Below are 16,997 nucleotides of genomic sequence, written 5' to 3' on the forward strand. Positions count from 1 at the left end.
ACTGGACAACGCAGAGGTCGGTTGGGCGTTGTTCAAATCAGGCAAAGAATAGGGACAAAGGGCTTATGGCCACCACCTTTCATTAAAAGAGAGTTTAGAACCAACATATGCGCACGGATTTGGTACTCCAAATACTGACACTATTTTCTTTAGCCACCTCCCTGTTGTGTTTATTCTCCCTCGCAGATTCCTCAAAATCTGTACTCTGAACCCAATCCTGTTTGGTGGGAGGTAAAAGGAAGGAACGCTGTATTGAGTTCTCTTTTGATCCATTGACTGGTCCAGTGGGCGTCCGCGTCTGTAGCAGCAACGCACTGTGGGCCCTTCTGATGGACTGAGCCCTCACTGTTTGAGTGAATGGGCTGAATGAAAAGTCACATGGCCAGCTTGAATTGTTTATTTATAAAGACTCTTACATACCACACATTATGCTATAGATTTCATAATTTGTTCATCACACTTTCAGAATAGGCTTATTTATAAACAACTGTAGGAACGCGTTCAATCGAGGGCAGTTTGTCGGATGTTTGGTGCTAGCACAGAAAGTCTAAAACCGTATTAATTGAAAGATCATTATTTATACACTGCACAGTAAAGATGAGGTGGTTACCTTGGCATGGAGTTGCACACATTCCTTACAACACCTGTCCTCGGACAAGCTGAATGTCTTAGTTCTGCTTGCAATCAAGATCAAGGGACTTGTGGTGCAAAAAGAGACAATGGTGGTGCCCCCGTGAAGCTAGCTCTGACACTGCATGCCGTTTGAGGTTGCGTTGAGGGCGGGCTACTTAAGTGAAGTGAAGGCCTTGAGTTTGGACTCCACAGTTGGAAGGTAAAACACCAGCTTAGTCACGGCCAGCTTTGAAATGTCATTTGGCTCTTATCCCTGAGTAATAGCAGATTGTATGGCCTAAGCTATTTAAAGAAACAGCCCTTTTCTTCAAAAGGCTCCACAACAGAGATTCTCAATGTGCCCACATGTACAAAACTGGCTATGTGACCTCTGTGCACACACCATGTTAGGCTATTATTTTTAAGAAGATCAACATTTGCCATTGGGCTTTGTTAGATGATGAGAAAGCAAAGGCTACGATGCCGACTCACTAGGGCAAACGTCAAGTTTTAAAACCCTTCCCAAACTACAGGTTGACTGCTAGAGTCCTCAGACAATGTTTCAAACTAGTAAAGGTACACGTGACAAAACGTTGGGGATTTAAAGTCAATGGACCTCGTCAGTAAGGAGCCTCTGTTTCAGTAGTTAGTAGGACATGTTCAGCCTCATAAACTAGAGCCTTCTATGGTATTTAACCCAGAGGGCTATGTTTAATGCTTTGTCCCTATGCGTTAGTGCATAGAGGTCCCTTCTGGAGGTATAAGATTTTTATGTAGGGTTCAACAATAATCTATACTATGTACAGGCAATATTGCTAATACAGTAGTAGACCTGTTTGTGCCAGGTGAATAGTTAAGTTGGGATGGACTGGTTCCCATAAATGCAAACAGATTTAGGAAGACCTGATAAGACATTGGTGTATCTTGTTTTGAAGGCTATGATTCATTAAGGCAAAGGACGGTAGAGACCACCTAGATAGGGGTGACCCAAATGGTGTTGTGTACACTATGAGTCCCTTAAAGAGAGGCTAAGGAAGCTATACACTCATGTGGTGGAGGGAAGTAGGGGTGAAGGGTGCTACACACCTTCAAGTTCATAGAGGGAATCAGTACAGTAGAGCAGACCGCAGATCAAGAGGGCGTCTGGAGTTAGAATAGGTCTTGGGTTGAGGAGGAACATTGGAAAAATCTCAGCTTTTCGCCACTAAGGAGCATGATTAGCCTACTTCTTCAGCACTGGCAGCTGCGGTACAGAGCGAAGTACCATGGAAACTAGCTTCAAATGCAAAGCCAGTGCCACGTGAAAAGCAGCAGTTATACCTAGTGGTGGACGGGCCCTTACCAGAATGTAGCAGTGCAATCCTGCAGGGGAAATGCTAGCGTTCAGCACAGAACACTTACCTGACAGAGAGTGAAATCATAGCTTCATGGTCATCGAATGATAATGCCTTAAGAGAGAGCGCTTTGCATATAAAGGTTTATCAGCAGTACAAGACACACAAGCACATAACCTCTCTCCCCGCACTCCAATGGCCAAGGGCCCTATATCTCCTAAACACACAGCTGGTACCGCGCAGACAGAAGTGCAAGCTTCCTGAGTGCTCAAGAAGTACAGCATGGTCAAGGGAAAGCTTCCATCATGGACAACTGCGTCCCAGTAGGAGCAGCTTCTCTGAAACAGTGGCAGTATAGCCTTTTCCAGTGCCATCTTCCGTCTCAAAGATAGAGCAACGATAGCGGCATAGCAGACATTCCTCACACGTAGGGCGCAGACGTCCCTCAAAGGGCACTTGAGCAAGGTCCATCACAATTGTTCCTTATGGAAGCAGCAAAGCATGTTTACTTCATACAGAGGTTGGGCTGCAAGGGCAGTGCATGATTCCTGCTCACACACAGAAAAAGCTAAGGTAATGTAAATTGAGCTTTCTGGTTACCTTGCCCTGCAACTGTAAGTCCCACCACCAGCGGTGAGCATAGTGACTCTTGGAACCCTCACAGTCCAATCCAGGCATTGAATTAGTGTGAACCACTTGGAAAGGAATCCACCTGTTACCAGCTCTGGAGTGAATCCTGTATGAACACTCAATCATAGCTCGGCCATTCCAAAGGCAGCAAACTTCACAATCCAAGACTCACTTTTGACAAAATAATTTGCATGCCATAGAGATCTTCTGCAAGGCCAGATATTGGCCTATCTGCGGTGGTCGCCGACCGAATGAGCTTCTACCACCCTATTGGTTTATGCACATGCCTGATGACAGTGGGAAGGGAATCAGCTAACCATATACATGTGTCAGACTCGTGGCCCATGGCAGGCCTTTGCAGGTTTAGATGGACAAGACAGTATGTCTGCCCAGCAGACGAAAAGAAATCAGAAGATTGGCACATAGAATTATTTTTGCTTAATTGATTGGCCTGAGGCCTCACAGGTACTTTTATCAGAACCATGTCTGTGATCTCCCACTGTGATCCAGTTGCTTTGGAGCACAGGGCGTGTTCAGAAGGAAGACCTGTGTTTTCTGATTTGTTTAAGGCCTCTGTGGATACTAAGAGTTTCACTCATGCAGCAACCAGCTAGAAAAACTCTGGATGTCTGTCGAGAGATGAAGTCATGGCTATCTTGCCATTCCGGAGACGGACAGTGGGCAACTTGCTTCTGGAGCAGTGCGTTGCTGGTGGTGCTTGGCTTTCTAGCGAGACATTATTTGACTGGTTTGTGTTATATTCTGAAAGGGGTCTCTCTTGGCCCTCTGCGTCGCCACGCTCTTGTGTGTCCTGGTCTGGAAAGGTGGCCTTTTCCTCCACTGCCTTGCTCAGGGGCCGAGTGCAGGAGACATCTGGGTCTGAGTGGCCTACACTGCAGGTCCGGCTCAACTGCCCTTCGCTGCTGTCATCCCCATAGAGTGCATCGTCTGTGCTGGTTTCACTCTCCTGTTTCCTCGGGCGGCCTTTCTGGGCTCGTAAAGAGGAGTCCCCCTCAAGTAGATGCTGTTCTGTGTGGACAGCGTCATCTTCAAGCTCCGAGTCTGAGTCTGCCGACTGCTCTGCAGATGCAGTGGAGCCCAACACATGTCCTGCAGAATAAACAAGAACTGTCAGTAAATCCCTGGTCTGTGTACCCTCGTGTCCTGCCACTTGCAATTTAATGTCACCCACCTCTGAATCTCTCTGAGTGGTAGTCTGTGTCCAGGACCTCTTCCTCTGGGGTCACTTGCAGGGTAGAAATCCCACTACTCAGCCCATCCACGCTCTGTGCAAGCAAAATTTCCTGGAAAGATTCAAGATGCAAGGTTAGTGTGATTTTGATGGCGATTCCAGAGATCTTTGTGTGAGGCATTTTGATTGCTGTTGCCCTGTACCCTATTTAATCCCAAAAAATCTTTCTTTTCTAGTGCCTTAGTGTGGCATGGTCACCTGATTCTAGCAGTGAATGGTTTGGAAGCATGTATAGGATGCCCCCACACTGCAGGCTCATAGAATGGTTTATTAACTCCGCCTCAGCGCTTGACTTGCTGGCTCATAGAATGGGCCCATCTCAGCATGAACAATATATGATTATCTAACCCCAGCAATTCCTAAGAAGAGAGAGCGACCAACCTATGAAACCATACATTCTCATGTCACAAACACCATGAGAAAGATGACCCCCTACTTATGTAGCAAACCATGATTATAACATTGCATCAGGAAAACCTTAGTAACAATTCCATTGTCACTATCTCCTAGTTCAAAAAGAAACTAAGGATGCTCAAGAAATCAATCATAGATCCCAAACCAATACCTTTCTTTGGGAGGGGTATAATCCTGGCATAGACCAATGGACATGACCTTCAAGAGAGGTTCACCTGGCTTACGGAGCAGGCATAAACTCTCGCCAGCACTTGCCACTTTTCCAATCTCCACCACTGCCTGCTTCTGAATATCCAAAGAACAGCAAAGCCACTCGTGCTCACTCCCTAAACAAAATGTAAATCCCCACAACACAATCGATCACACAACTAAGACAAAAAACAATCCCATCCATGGACTAAACCCTCCTAGTACAGCTGCCTTACTCTCTCAAGGGCACAAGAGGCATCTGCACCTTACTTACTCCATTACCGAGGATGGCTAAAAAAGCATACCGGACCTCAAATCAAAGCCTTCTCCCTTGGATCAAAAATTTCAGACTGTTTCAAATGACACCACAAGCTTCTTTCAAGCAGGGCATCATATCTGTCCAATCGCTTTAATGCTCCACCCTCCGAAAATTAAGCCCAGTTTATCTGCTTAACATTTCTGCAACCTATAAAGGCCCAGCACATTTGACAGGTATCTTGCCCACAATCACACCAGAGTAAACAACCACTGCATCCATGCAGAATAAACTGAAACTAAAATTCAGTCCACCACACCCGTCACAAAACACCCACCAAGCTTATCCGATCATATGTTAATGTATATCCAAACACTTGCTATCATTGGCGTGCGCTGCTCACCCTACTATTTGCTGCCAGCCGCTCTAACGAACTTTGGTATATGATGTAACCGGGGAGGGCCAACCTTTTCTTCCCTAACACCGTCTCTACAGTTCTAGATGAAAATGTATACCTAAATCAGAAAATCCTTTGGAAAATAGAAATTCCAAAAGAAATTCCAAGAGGAAGAAAATAAGCACCACAATATATGGATGATGTAGAGTGCACCAAAAAAACTGCTCTGTCTGCACAAACTTTGAATGCCTCAATTGACCTGCAGCCCTGATACTAACCCCTAGTTCACCATGGAAACTGCTGCAGCCTTTCATGATGAATTTATCTACTGTCTCACCAAGCACTGTCAAAGAGGATCCTCAACATGCAACAACACCTGTGAGAGCACGTCCAAGACCATTTTATTTTTATTTTCTAGAAATCAATGAGCTGTGGGCTTTACAGTACTAGTGACTTCCATTGTAACCAAAACTGGCCACACGTAGAAGTTTATGCTCACCTAGAATCTTCAGTTTGAAAGTGGCACCCTAGCCTTGTCAGACCATTCACTCATCAGCACCCTAATTACTACACTCAAGACCACCCTATTGTCCTTAAAAATTAGACCTCCTGCCACAGTGGCTATCAAGTCTCCTCAAATGATTTCAAACGACATAGAGGGTTTGTCCATTCACCTTAGATAATCGATGCCAGACCAAATCTTGAGCAACCTAAACAAAATCTTCACAGCTACCAAGTAGTTGGTAGCCCCATTCAATTTATGAAGTACAGATCTGCCACTGAAGCATACAATAAATGGTTTGCCAATAAAATTGCTACCATAAAGATTGAGGCTTGCTACTTTGAACAGATGAGAAATCAGAGGAAAGCAAACTGTGATGTAAAGTGCACTCGACGGATACAATAAAGAAGTACCATAAACAAAGAACCACTCTTACACCAAAAGAGATATTGAAGCTTCTACCTGAAGTGAACTTTACACAATCTAGCCCAACTCTTACCACCTGTCATGCTTGATGAACATTGTAATTGCCACCAAGGAACTCTGAAAAGTCCTTCTTAACTTCTTCCTGATCAAACTTTCAAACATCCAAACTCAGCCACATTCAGTAACTTCAAACTGATAGAACATATTCACGATCCAGCCTTGAAGACTAAGCCATTTAATATGATATCAGAACCACTGAGCAGCATCTGGGTTGAAAGGATGCTTACCGACCCTAGTGTACGATGTAACCAACGGGGCAAAATCCCCTTTTTACAACATGACATGGTACCATACTTGCTTCAACATCCAGTGATCACTCTAGTGAGGACTACTCACTTAGCAGACTTGAATGATTGTGTCAACTACTACCTCATCTCAAAAGTGCCTGAGCTAAATGTTGGAAAAGGGGATTACTGAGCAACGGGTACTATGCTGACATCAACCTATTCCACGATCAGCAGTTTGGTTTCAGAACATCAGTGTCAAGCCAGGAAGGGAGTTAGGCAATCCTCTGTAATCATACTATGCATATGTCACATATTCCATTTATCTTTTGCCCCCGCAAGAGTTCCCTGGGCAGAGTTGTTACAGATGAAACCTCCAGAAACTGAGTCGTGCAACACAAGTTTAATGGCACATTTGACTGCTGTTTCTGCGGTCAAAGATTTCCTTGTGTGGGCGGCATCCTGACGGGGCCCCCTCCGAAACACTTCCTATGTGTGGATGTCTCCCACGGGTATGGAAGATAGGTCCTTTTCTTATCCACTGAGTTTTTACGGTGGGGACCGCTACCTGTCCCTTGCCCGTGCTAGGTGCAATACTAATCAGGCCACTGGCACGAGCAGGGTGGAGTTTAAATGGAGTTCATGGTGGCGCATGAACTGCTGCCAGGAACTCTGGATAGTATAGTCCATGCCTGCATAGCCCGCATCTCCAGGGCTCGTTGTCCCATACACGATGGCTACGGTCACATAGCCCTTCATGACCTCCGGCCCCCCACAATCCTGAAAATCAAGAAGCACAGTATTGGCTCAATCACACATTCTGTAGAATATGCTCATGGCACTGAATGAAAACCAACTACTGCCTTTATCCGGATGGATTTATCTGTGGCTTCCAATGTGGTTGCTCCTCATAAGGTTGGCGTAGCTGCCCCTATCTGATTGAATCTGCCCTGGCCACTTATGCCTTTCTTTCCTCCCTAGCTGTTCACCCTGCTCTTTTGGACCCTGTGACTGATGCAAGTACCTGCTCGAAAAGCACAGAGTAGAAGATGATGAGTGCTTCCACTATGCGCGCCTGGTGGGGGTAGTCCACAAGGGATGACAGTGAGATGGTGGCCTCAGTGGGCCGCGGGCGCATTAGCGTCGGACCGAAGACGATGCCTAGGTTACTCGGAGTCATTTTGTTGTCCTGTTCCAGCTTTGCAATTCTATATGGAAGAAAGAAAGACATGACATCTATCAATGACAAGGATACGCGTTCAGTTACATCCCAGTTCTCCCCTCTATCCCTCCCCTTTTCCCTCTCCATTTCACCTTCTCAAACCCCCATCAACACCATGATGCTTATTGGCCCATCCACCTGTTTTGCATGCTCTGAAGCAACTGTGTCTTAAATAAGCATGCTCCAGGTTACCAGTAAATAATGCACTGCTATGCATCCCAAATATCCCTTTAGACTAAAAGTGTTTTTGAGGAGCTAACCCTCGCAGTTGAGGCTGTAAAATCTTACATTAATGCCTATACCTTTCTTTACTTCTGCGCGCGCGCGTTCCCCCAAATGCTATGTTCATCTCCACCTAGAAAGGAACTGCTCCAGCTGTTGGTACTTTCACTGTCTAGTGTTTCGGCTGAAAGCTGCCTGATAAATACATGTTCTGTCTGCTTCTACCTTGACACATCAGTTCCTCACTGACATGTTCATTCTTTCACTACTCCCTGTACTCTTTGGAATGGTCTCTTAAAAAGCACTGCTTCCTGAATCCTCGAACTGCTGTCTAAAGCTTCTTCTGGTTCCCATGCAGTTGTTAGTGAAATCCTAAGCTTCTCTGTGTCCCTTAATCGCCAGGTGCCCCCTTTGTATTGCTCCCATAATTGTGTCATTACTCACTTCATCGCCACACTTTTATTATGAGCTTCTTGCTAGTCTCATGAGGTGTTCACTGCACCCATAAAAAGCCCATTCTCCCATAAGAAGCCCAATTCTCCCTTAATCTTTTCTCTACTCCTGTAGGTGCAGTGACTCACTGTTCCTACAGTCGTCTCATGGCTTCCTTGATCGTTTCACTGCTCCTCTAATCTTCTTGTTGCTCCTTCGATCTTGTCAATACTCCCATAGCCTTCTCAATGTTCCTTCAAATTTGCCACTGATCCTTTACACTGCTAGCTACTCCTGTCACATTCTCAGTCTTCCCATAGTCTGGATGAGCTTTTTTACTTTCCTTACTGCTCCACTGATGTTAGGAGGAACACCCCATCTCTATGTTTGAGCTGTGGGAGAGGCAACAGGCAGTTCTCAAGCTTTCCTTGGTTCACCTGGGGATAGCTCAGGTTGAGCATGCAAGGCCAACTTCTAGGGGAGTAGTAGGGTAGACAACATACATGATAGCACAGTTATTACTTTGAATTAATGGATGTGCACACAGAGGTTTTTAAAATTGAGGCAAAATCCGATAATAACCAATGGGTTAAAAAAGTGCCAGAGTTATAGACAAACAGAGCCGTCAAAAATGTTAGTACAAATTACAGTTTACACAGCTTGTGCTCGCTGTTATCCTATAGACCAACAATAGGTCAATAGAGCTGTTAAAATCATAGATCGAGAAGGAGGCTGCAGGTGTCAGCCGTAACCAAAGAAGATGGCACAAGGACCTTGGGTGACGTTGTTGGGGTGCTGAGAAGTTACCTTGGCGCTAGGGACAGCATAAACACTTTCATAGCCAACTGCAGTCGCAGTAGAGAAAGAGGTGCAGATGGTGGCCCAGCGGTACAAAGAAAGTGAGTTATTGTATTAGGGAGTCATGGGTCGCAGACCCTACCTAATGTCAGTCCTTTTAGGAGTTTATGTGCTTTATTTCATTTCAGGGGATTCTGGAGAGTTAAAAATCCAGAAATCAAGTGAGCCACACAGGTGCTTTTCCAGAGATCAAGGAGTTCTGCTGTGCCAGAGGAAGAGAGAAACTGTGTGGATCCCTCTGGTTATATGAAAAAAGCACTGATTGGCCAGAGCCAATGACTATTTTACAATCCCTATACCTCTCGTGCTCGTTGTCTCTCTCTCTCTGCCAAATTTTGCTTTCACTTTTCAGGTGGAAAGGTTTCTTACAAGCATGTTAAACCCACCGAAACTTTTCTGGTGTTTTATTTATTTATTTATTGTGCCTTTGTTAGGAGCTTATACATCAAGTGAATTGTGTGTCCCTAATAAGGGTGGAACATGTTTGAAGTTGTCTCAATCCTTGGGAACTGCCTGCCTTGGGTTGAAAAATCCTACGTTTAAAGTAGCACTGCTCTACAGACAAAAACATTTTCCTCGAGCAAATCAATTGCTTAGCATTTGAGCTAATTTGCATGCCCACAATGCATTGTCCATTTATCTCTGAACTGAGGGTGCCCTTCCGGTGAAGGTTACTGGGTGGCTCTGTGCTGTGTGCGACTTGGCTAATTCTGCTTTCACATTTCTGGTGGGCGCTCTCCATTTCTATATCCATCGTTCTCTCCCTCTCTGCCTCTCTATCTCCCTCTCTCGATGTTCTGATGGAATTGGGTAACCGCACATGCAAACCTGACTGAGCATACAAAGGTGTGGGAGCCCGTGTAATCGCATGCACACCTCTGCACACTCACACACCTGAGCAGGCGCCACACTTCAATGCATAGCCATCTGGTTTTAATGCAGTTTTTGTACCACCCTCTGTTGAGGGAACCGCAACTTGCAGGCCGTCCCTTGGAACGCCCATTTTTTAGCAAGGTTCTTCCCCATTTTTGGTGTTCAACCGCCTTCACAGCCCTCTGCGCAAGCCATGCCCATGCTGTGCGTGGAGTCTGCCGCAAGGCCCTCGACGGCTCCCAGAGACGTGCCGAGCATGCACAAACTCCACGCAAGTCCAGGTAAAGCACCACGCGTTCGATTCCATGAATCGACCAACAGGGATTAGCGTGCAGAAAGGGGCACGCAAGTACCAATTTTTCACGCAATTTATTCCATGAATCGGGGCCCTAAATATATACACTGTGGGGCAGATTCACAAAAAATAACGCAAATGAAAGTAGCACAGAGAATGCCCTCCTTTAATTTGCGGTTTTTTAAGAAATTCTCAAAGGTGAGCTGCTCATTTCAGGAGAGGTTGCACAGTGGTGCAAAGATGTGCTGTCCTTTGCATACATTAGTGTCAGGAGCTAATGTGTGATACGCTTCCAGCAACCACGCGGTGGCTGGGAGCACGTTTCACCGAGACGGGCCGTTAAGTGGCCCCTCTCAGTGAAATTACCAAAAAAAAGCATTTCCATCCCCGTTTGGAGGATGGAGATGCTAGTGTGACAGATGTACTTTAACCCAGGGCTGTCACACTACAAAAACAAGGTACATATGATGACACGGTTTAACCTGTTTCCAGGGCCATGATGCGGGCAGACATACAAACTGTGAACACTATGCCCCACTAATTGCACTTTGCATTATGACATCGCAGAACGGGGAAGCCAGGTCTGCTTACTAGTTATTAACAAAAGGCCTGATTCATTTTATATAAACCCCTCCAAAAAGGGGAGTGGTAAGACAGAAGTTCCCTAGAACCTGGTGAAGCAAGATTTACATCCGCAGAGGGCAAAGCTTCCAGGACTGGATAGGGAGCAGATTGGACCAGAAGCTTGGAATATATATTTTCCTATGGTGTTAACCGCCCAGTGAGGCCTTATAACAAGGGCATCGGGCCGTTACTCCGCGTTCCAGCACTTGGAACTGGGGGTTAAAGCCATTAGCACCCACCCCAAGGGCTGGGATGGGGTTAATTAAAAGTAGTTTCTTTCCACGAACAGAAGGCCTCAGAGCGTCCCAATCACAGGAGGAAAATACTATTCCAAGATGGCTGCCATTCCATGGTGGCCTTTAAGAGCCGAAAGGAAGGAGCGGCTGAAGTGGCAGCACTCGCCGCAGCCAAAATGAGGTAAGTGGGGGAAGGGAAGGGAAAAAAAGAAAGAAAACAGGGGGGCGGAGGGTGCAGGGAATATGGCAGCGGGTGAACCGGCCATCAGGCGGCATGGAACATGGGCTGAGATTGCTGGTTTCAGCCTGCGTTCCTAGCCAGCCCATTGGCTGGCTCCCCTCAACAGGTTGCTAATGGGAAATATTAATCTATAACGTTTATCTGTAGATAAACGTTATAGATTAATCTGTAGAGAAGCAGATGACGTCATATCTATTGCCCACCCCTCACCTCCGTCATACTGGAAGAATAGCAGCAAGACTGTTTGCATGGCACCAGGTATCATCCCAATACCAGACCGAAGATATGAGAGACGTTATGCACTCAGACAACCGTATCAAATGTACCCTCGCACTGAAGTGGTGGAAGGATGTCGGCATATACCATTGGACTTAGAAGAGCTGTGCAAACTGACACAAGAAAACTGACGTCATAAAGGGAAGACAGAAGGCCTCACAGAAACGATATGCAGATACTTAAAGAGTAAAGGTGTAACTGAAGCAATAGAGTATAAAAGAGATGAAGAAATCATCTATGCTGGTAAAACGAGTGAGTTGAAATTCAGCAAATGTACATATGCAGAAACGCAAGTTAGATAAGATATATAGGGCCTCATCATAAGCGGAGCGGCAAAAATGCGGCGGCAAAGCGATTACCGCTGCATTACCGCTGCCTTGCCGCTCCAGCCAACTATGAGTTGGGCGGAAAGTCAACCAGCTTTACCTCCAGCTTTGAGAAGGCTGGTAGGGTGTTTTTTCAGGGGCTAATGAAATAGCACTGAGCCACTTTGCAATCAGAAACCGACCTTATATTTCTGCAAAATATGGTTGGGGTCTTGCCATGAAACGGCATACTAAGTACTTTCTCTTGAATCTCTAAACATAAAGAGGACATGCAATGGCAGGTATGCCTTGGAATGCTACCGATGTGGACGTGCATGGCTTGCGACTTCTTCTAATCAAGGCACCAAGCACTGAAACAGGAGTAACTACTGCAGTAACGTGGTGTATCTGGTGAGCGGAATGACTGTGTTTCTGACGGCTTTGACTTCTGCCCCGAGGATTAGTGAATTGCAGACCCTTTTTTCTTCTGAGCTTTATGCAGTATTTCATAAGGACAAGGTTCCTCTTAGTGACCCGTTCTTTATTACAAAGAGCACTGTTTGCATGCCAACCAAGAGACCACCTTGCAAAACTTTGATGTTTTTCAAGGTTCTTAATTCTACTTGGGCCACACATAGGACATCTGGGGTTTTCAGACTAGATTTCGGAAATTTGGTGATCATTGTCCCAACAAGCGAGCCTCAGGGGCCTCAACTGCTCACTTGGTGGGGTCTTGCACTCTAGAATAGTTTGAAAAGGTTGGCATGTCCCCTCCCGATGGGATCCACACTCATGCTGCCATGGTCAAAACAACGTTGATTGCTTTCCGGTGCCATCAGTGAATGTCTTTCATTGAGTAGTGGGAGAAACCTGAGGGCTTTCTCACTTCTACTCCCTTTGGATCCTATATGCAGCGGGCCAGTGAAAGGCCATCGCTTTTGGATCCTTCCCCTGGGGGTGGACAAGCGAGGGAGGATCACCTTGATAGAGGGTCCTCTGGGATTGGAGGTGAGAGGCCCATAGGTGAGACACAGTATTCTAGCTCCTCCTATTCGAAAGGAACCCCTATCCCAGAGGTATTAATGGGATATTGCTCATCTAGTCCCAAGGTTTCTGAGAAGGGTAGAGAAAGAATAAAGATGGGATCTTTAAGAATAGATCATGGTATCCCCCTTTTCCTCAAGATAATCAAACTAATCTACCCCCGACCTTTAAGGTCCATTCATCCACCTTTCCTCTCCCTTTGAAGGACATAGTAATACTGGGACAAGGAAGAGACCACTAGGAGCTATGAAGATTACCTCCCTTTACTATTCAAGATCTGACACGAAGAAGAGACCTGAAGGTCAGGCATGTCCCTTGAACTCACTTAATTGGGGTCAGGCAAGTCAGACAAGGCAAACCCTCAATTTACAACTGCAACCTAATAATCAAACACAGGTGTATAAAAGAAGGAACTACAGGAGGAAAAGAGAGTTTGAGGGGAGTTCGAGAGAGAACAAGCTGGAAGGAGAATAGAACGAACCGAGGTGGGAAAATCCCCAAGAAAAGTTGGTTAACTGTGAAATCGAATGAATGAAATAAAATAAACTAAATGTAACTGGCTGTTCCCTTAACCTGAATAAAACAACCTACCTTATCAATATTGAATACCTAACTAAAGGAAGAAAGTGAAAGTAATTCACTGCTATAATGCAAATAGAACAGATGGTTCTAAATGAACAATGCAATCGATGAAACAAGTGAAAAGAACTTATTCTGAATGCGAGATTGAATGTATATTGAACAAGTCATCCTTATTGAATACTGCTTTGACAGATCAAAAGATATGTGTGAATTAGGAACTATATCTATAGCAAAGTACTGAGTTAATGTCATGATTCCTGCCCCACATGTCCCCAGCCCTCCAAGATGTCAGGCTGGAGCCAGGCCACGATCACATACATGGCCCTCAAGGGCCTCTCCATCCCTCCAAAGACCCACATGGAGTCAGACTTGGCGCTTGTGGCACCAGACTCACTGACTCCCATAGGATAACATTGGGGATTGGACTTGTAGTGCATTGATGGGGACAAGATGGATGCCCCTACATATTTCGGTTCCCAGAACTGCATGTGCAGTCTAGTTGGTGTGGCTCAGCCCAGAGACACCTGGGATACTCAGAGACTATTAAAGCCACACCCGGGCTGAGAAACATGCTTTGTGTTTTCTGCACCTGCAGCGTGACACTCACTGTGTTCGGATCGGTCTCCAGTAAGCCTGCACCTTTCTTCTGCGCTCAGCTCCTGCAAGAACAAGAACACCGTTAGGAACAGCCTTACCTTGCGGCGCTTCTGCCCATCATTCATCACTTCTTCTGTTCTGCGGGCATCTTCGGCGTTGTCGTTCCCATCCCGGCACGCCGCTTACTAAGGAACAGGGAAAAGAACAGAAAATAGGCATTAGTAAGCATTCAGCAAATCTTCGCTTATTTTTAAAGACTGTACGAGCTTCAAACGCTTACCTGAATCCTAGCCACTCTGGGGGAACTCTGTCTCCGTAACTTCTCATCCATCTGCAAGAGGGAAAAGACACTCCAGGTTAGCGTGGAAACATCTAGAGGCGCTGCATACCGCACTTACTCACCGCATTTCTTCTTCATAACCGGCATCCACGTTGAAAACATCGCGCACCTAAAAGACACAGAAAAAGAACTCAGTTCAATACAAATACGAAAGGGTCGCATCGCGCATCGCGCTCTCACTCACCTTTAGCGCTACTCATCTCAGCAGCACGTCGCCATCCCCAGACGCCGGCCATCATCTAAGGAAGGAAAGGAACAAAGTTAGAGAACTGTTCAAAAGACACATTATACTTACCTGTCGGACTCTTGCCAGTGAAGTAACTAGGCAGCAACGGATCCGCGACAATCAATGCGCCCCTGCTCTGAAAGCAGGATGGAGAGCACACTTTCCAAGAAAACAACGTGAGATGTGGATCAAAGGCAAGGGTTGACCCCGGGGAAGAAGGGGTTCAAGCACACAGAGACAACAGGGAGTTAAACTCTATGAATCCTGTGTTTCAGGCCCAGTCTCCAGTCGAGTAGACTCCAGGGAAGGGTCCAAGGTCGTAAGAGGTCAGAACAGGCTGATTGACGTCCCCGTGGATACCAGGTGAGCGTTACAGAACACAAAGCCTCACATCAAAATCCACCTGGGCATCATGGAAACGTCAGAAACCGACCAGTTAGCCCACATGTTGGGGCAGCTACGTTCCGAAGTACATGCAACCAGGCAGGAGACCAACACCCTGAGGAGAGAGCTGATAGTAGTCAAAGAATGCACTGATGATTTAAGCCGGCAACTTCTCCAATCATAAGCAGGGCATGCACCATTGACGGGAAGCGTGCCCTCGATGCCAGCACCATCAGCCAATCCTGTTCAGATAACCCTTCCTAGGGCAGTTCCCTTGGCCCCGCCCGAACGATTTACGGGGGATCCGAAGAGGTTTGCAACGTTCATGAACCAGTGCCGCCTGCACTTCCTTTGTAAACCAGGGGCCTTTCCGAATGACCAATCACGGGTCGGTTTTGTGCTATCCTACCTGAGTGGTAGCACCGCGGACTGGTCTGTACCCTTTGTGGCCCAAGACGATCCTTTGCTGCATGACTTCCGGGGCTTTCAGCAGGAGATGGAATAGCTGTTCGCCCATCGTACTCATGGGCAGGCATTAGACAACGAACTTCTGTCCCTACGCCAAGGGAATCAAGACCTATTAACATACATAGCCAAGTTCACTAGACTTGTAGTTGAAGCAGAATGGCCAGTGGAGAAGAGAACCACGTTATTTTATCGGGGGTAGCGGGGGCAGCTCAAGTATGTTCTCACACAAGTAGTGAACCCCCCGAAAGACTGCTCAGAATTCATTGACCTTGTTGTTCAACTGGATCATAGGTTAGGTACAGGACCGAAGAGCAGATCGAACCAGACCGGACCCTCGCCCTATGTATGTGCGTTCAAAGGACAATATTGCCTGCACAACGGAAGGTTCAGGAGAACCAATGCAAATCGGCGGGGTCAGATCCCCCTTGACTAAAGCGGAAAGGGATAAAAGGAGACAGCAGCAGTTATGTCTGTACTGTGGAAGGTCAGGTCATTTCCTTAAAGAGTGCCCTGTGAAGCCACCGAGGAGGACGGTAGGGGCCACGGACAAGGAAGATACCATCAAGGAATCGGAAAACTCCCCAGACCGGCAAGTGTAGGGGTCCACTTGTCGAGCGAAGAAAGTGAACTACAGACCTCCAATTTTTCACTATCTGTGGTCTTGATCAATCACCAACAACCATCTTGGATGCAAGCAGTAAGAGCGTACATTGACAGTGGAGCCGTTGGGAATTACATCGACCAGGATCTTGCGGCAAAGATGGGGCTTCTGTTACGCCCTAAATCAACCACTACACTGTTACCACTGTCGATGGCACGGAAATAGCTTCTGGTCCAGTATCCCAATGCACTGCAGCTTTAACCCTTCTGTGCCAGGATGGACACCAAGAATCTATCATTTTCAACCTCATCAAGGCACCACAGTTCCAGTTGATTTTGGGAATGCTATGGTTGGTTGCTCACAATCCTCGAATCGATTGGCGAGCAAAAGAATTGGCCTTTCCCGAGACTTGCGCCCACACATGTTATCACCAAGAGAAACAACCAATAGTCACCAGAACCTCCACGCTTGCGACTGTGGCAGTCGGTACCCACCAAGTGAATACCAGGACTTTCAAGATGTCTTTCAGAAAGAACAGGCTAATACCCTCCCACCGCATAGACCATACGATTGCCAAGTCAACCTGATACCCGGCGCACAAATCCCTTGTGGGTGAATTTACACACTCACGGAACCAGAAAACCAGCCCCTGAAGGCCTATCTTGACCAATAACTGGCCAATGGGTTCATCCGTCCCTCGAAGTCTCCAGCAGCCAGTCCTCTATTCTTCGTACCGAAAAAGGAGGGGGACTTGAGAACGTGCATTGACTATCGCGCTCTGAACCAGATTACCGTAAAAAAACGCTATCCCCTGCCACTGATCCCTGAATTGCTTGATCAAGTCAAAGATGCCCAAATCTACACAAAACTAGATC

The 16,997-nt window shown here is 46.4% G+C and overlaps 1 protein-coding gene across 4 annotated transcripts in view; it reads right to left on the minus strand.

Annotated features, from left to right (window-relative positions):
• Positions 1-381: 381 nt before the first annotated feature.
• The window catches only part of ARHGAP45 (Rho GTPase activating protein 45), a 471,885-nt gene continuing 455,269 nt past the window's right edge, over positions 382-16,997 (minus strand). For all 4 annotated transcript variants that reach the window (XM_069647375.1, XM_069647391.1, XM_069647383.1 and 1 more), the window contains 3 exons: positions 7,321-7,504; positions 3,769-3,880; positions 382-3,686 (listed from right to left, as the gene is read on the minus strand). In XM_069647375.1, coding sequence (XP_069503476.1) covers positions 3,187-3,686; positions 3,769-3,880; positions 7,321-7,504 — 796 coding nt within the window. In that variant the 3' untranslated portion in view covers positions 382-3,186. The remainder of the gene's footprint in view (positions 3,687-3,768; positions 3,881-7,320; positions 7,505-16,997) is intronic.

The sequence above is a fragment of the Ambystoma mexicanum genome, chromosome 1p, assembly GCF_040938575.1.
Source record: "Ambystoma mexicanum isolate Mex_15411 chromosome 1p, UKY_AmexF1_1, whole genome shotgun sequence".
NCBI classification, from domain to species: domain Eukaryota; kingdom Metazoa; phylum Chordata; class Amphibia; order Caudata; family Ambystomatidae; genus Ambystoma; species Ambystoma mexicanum.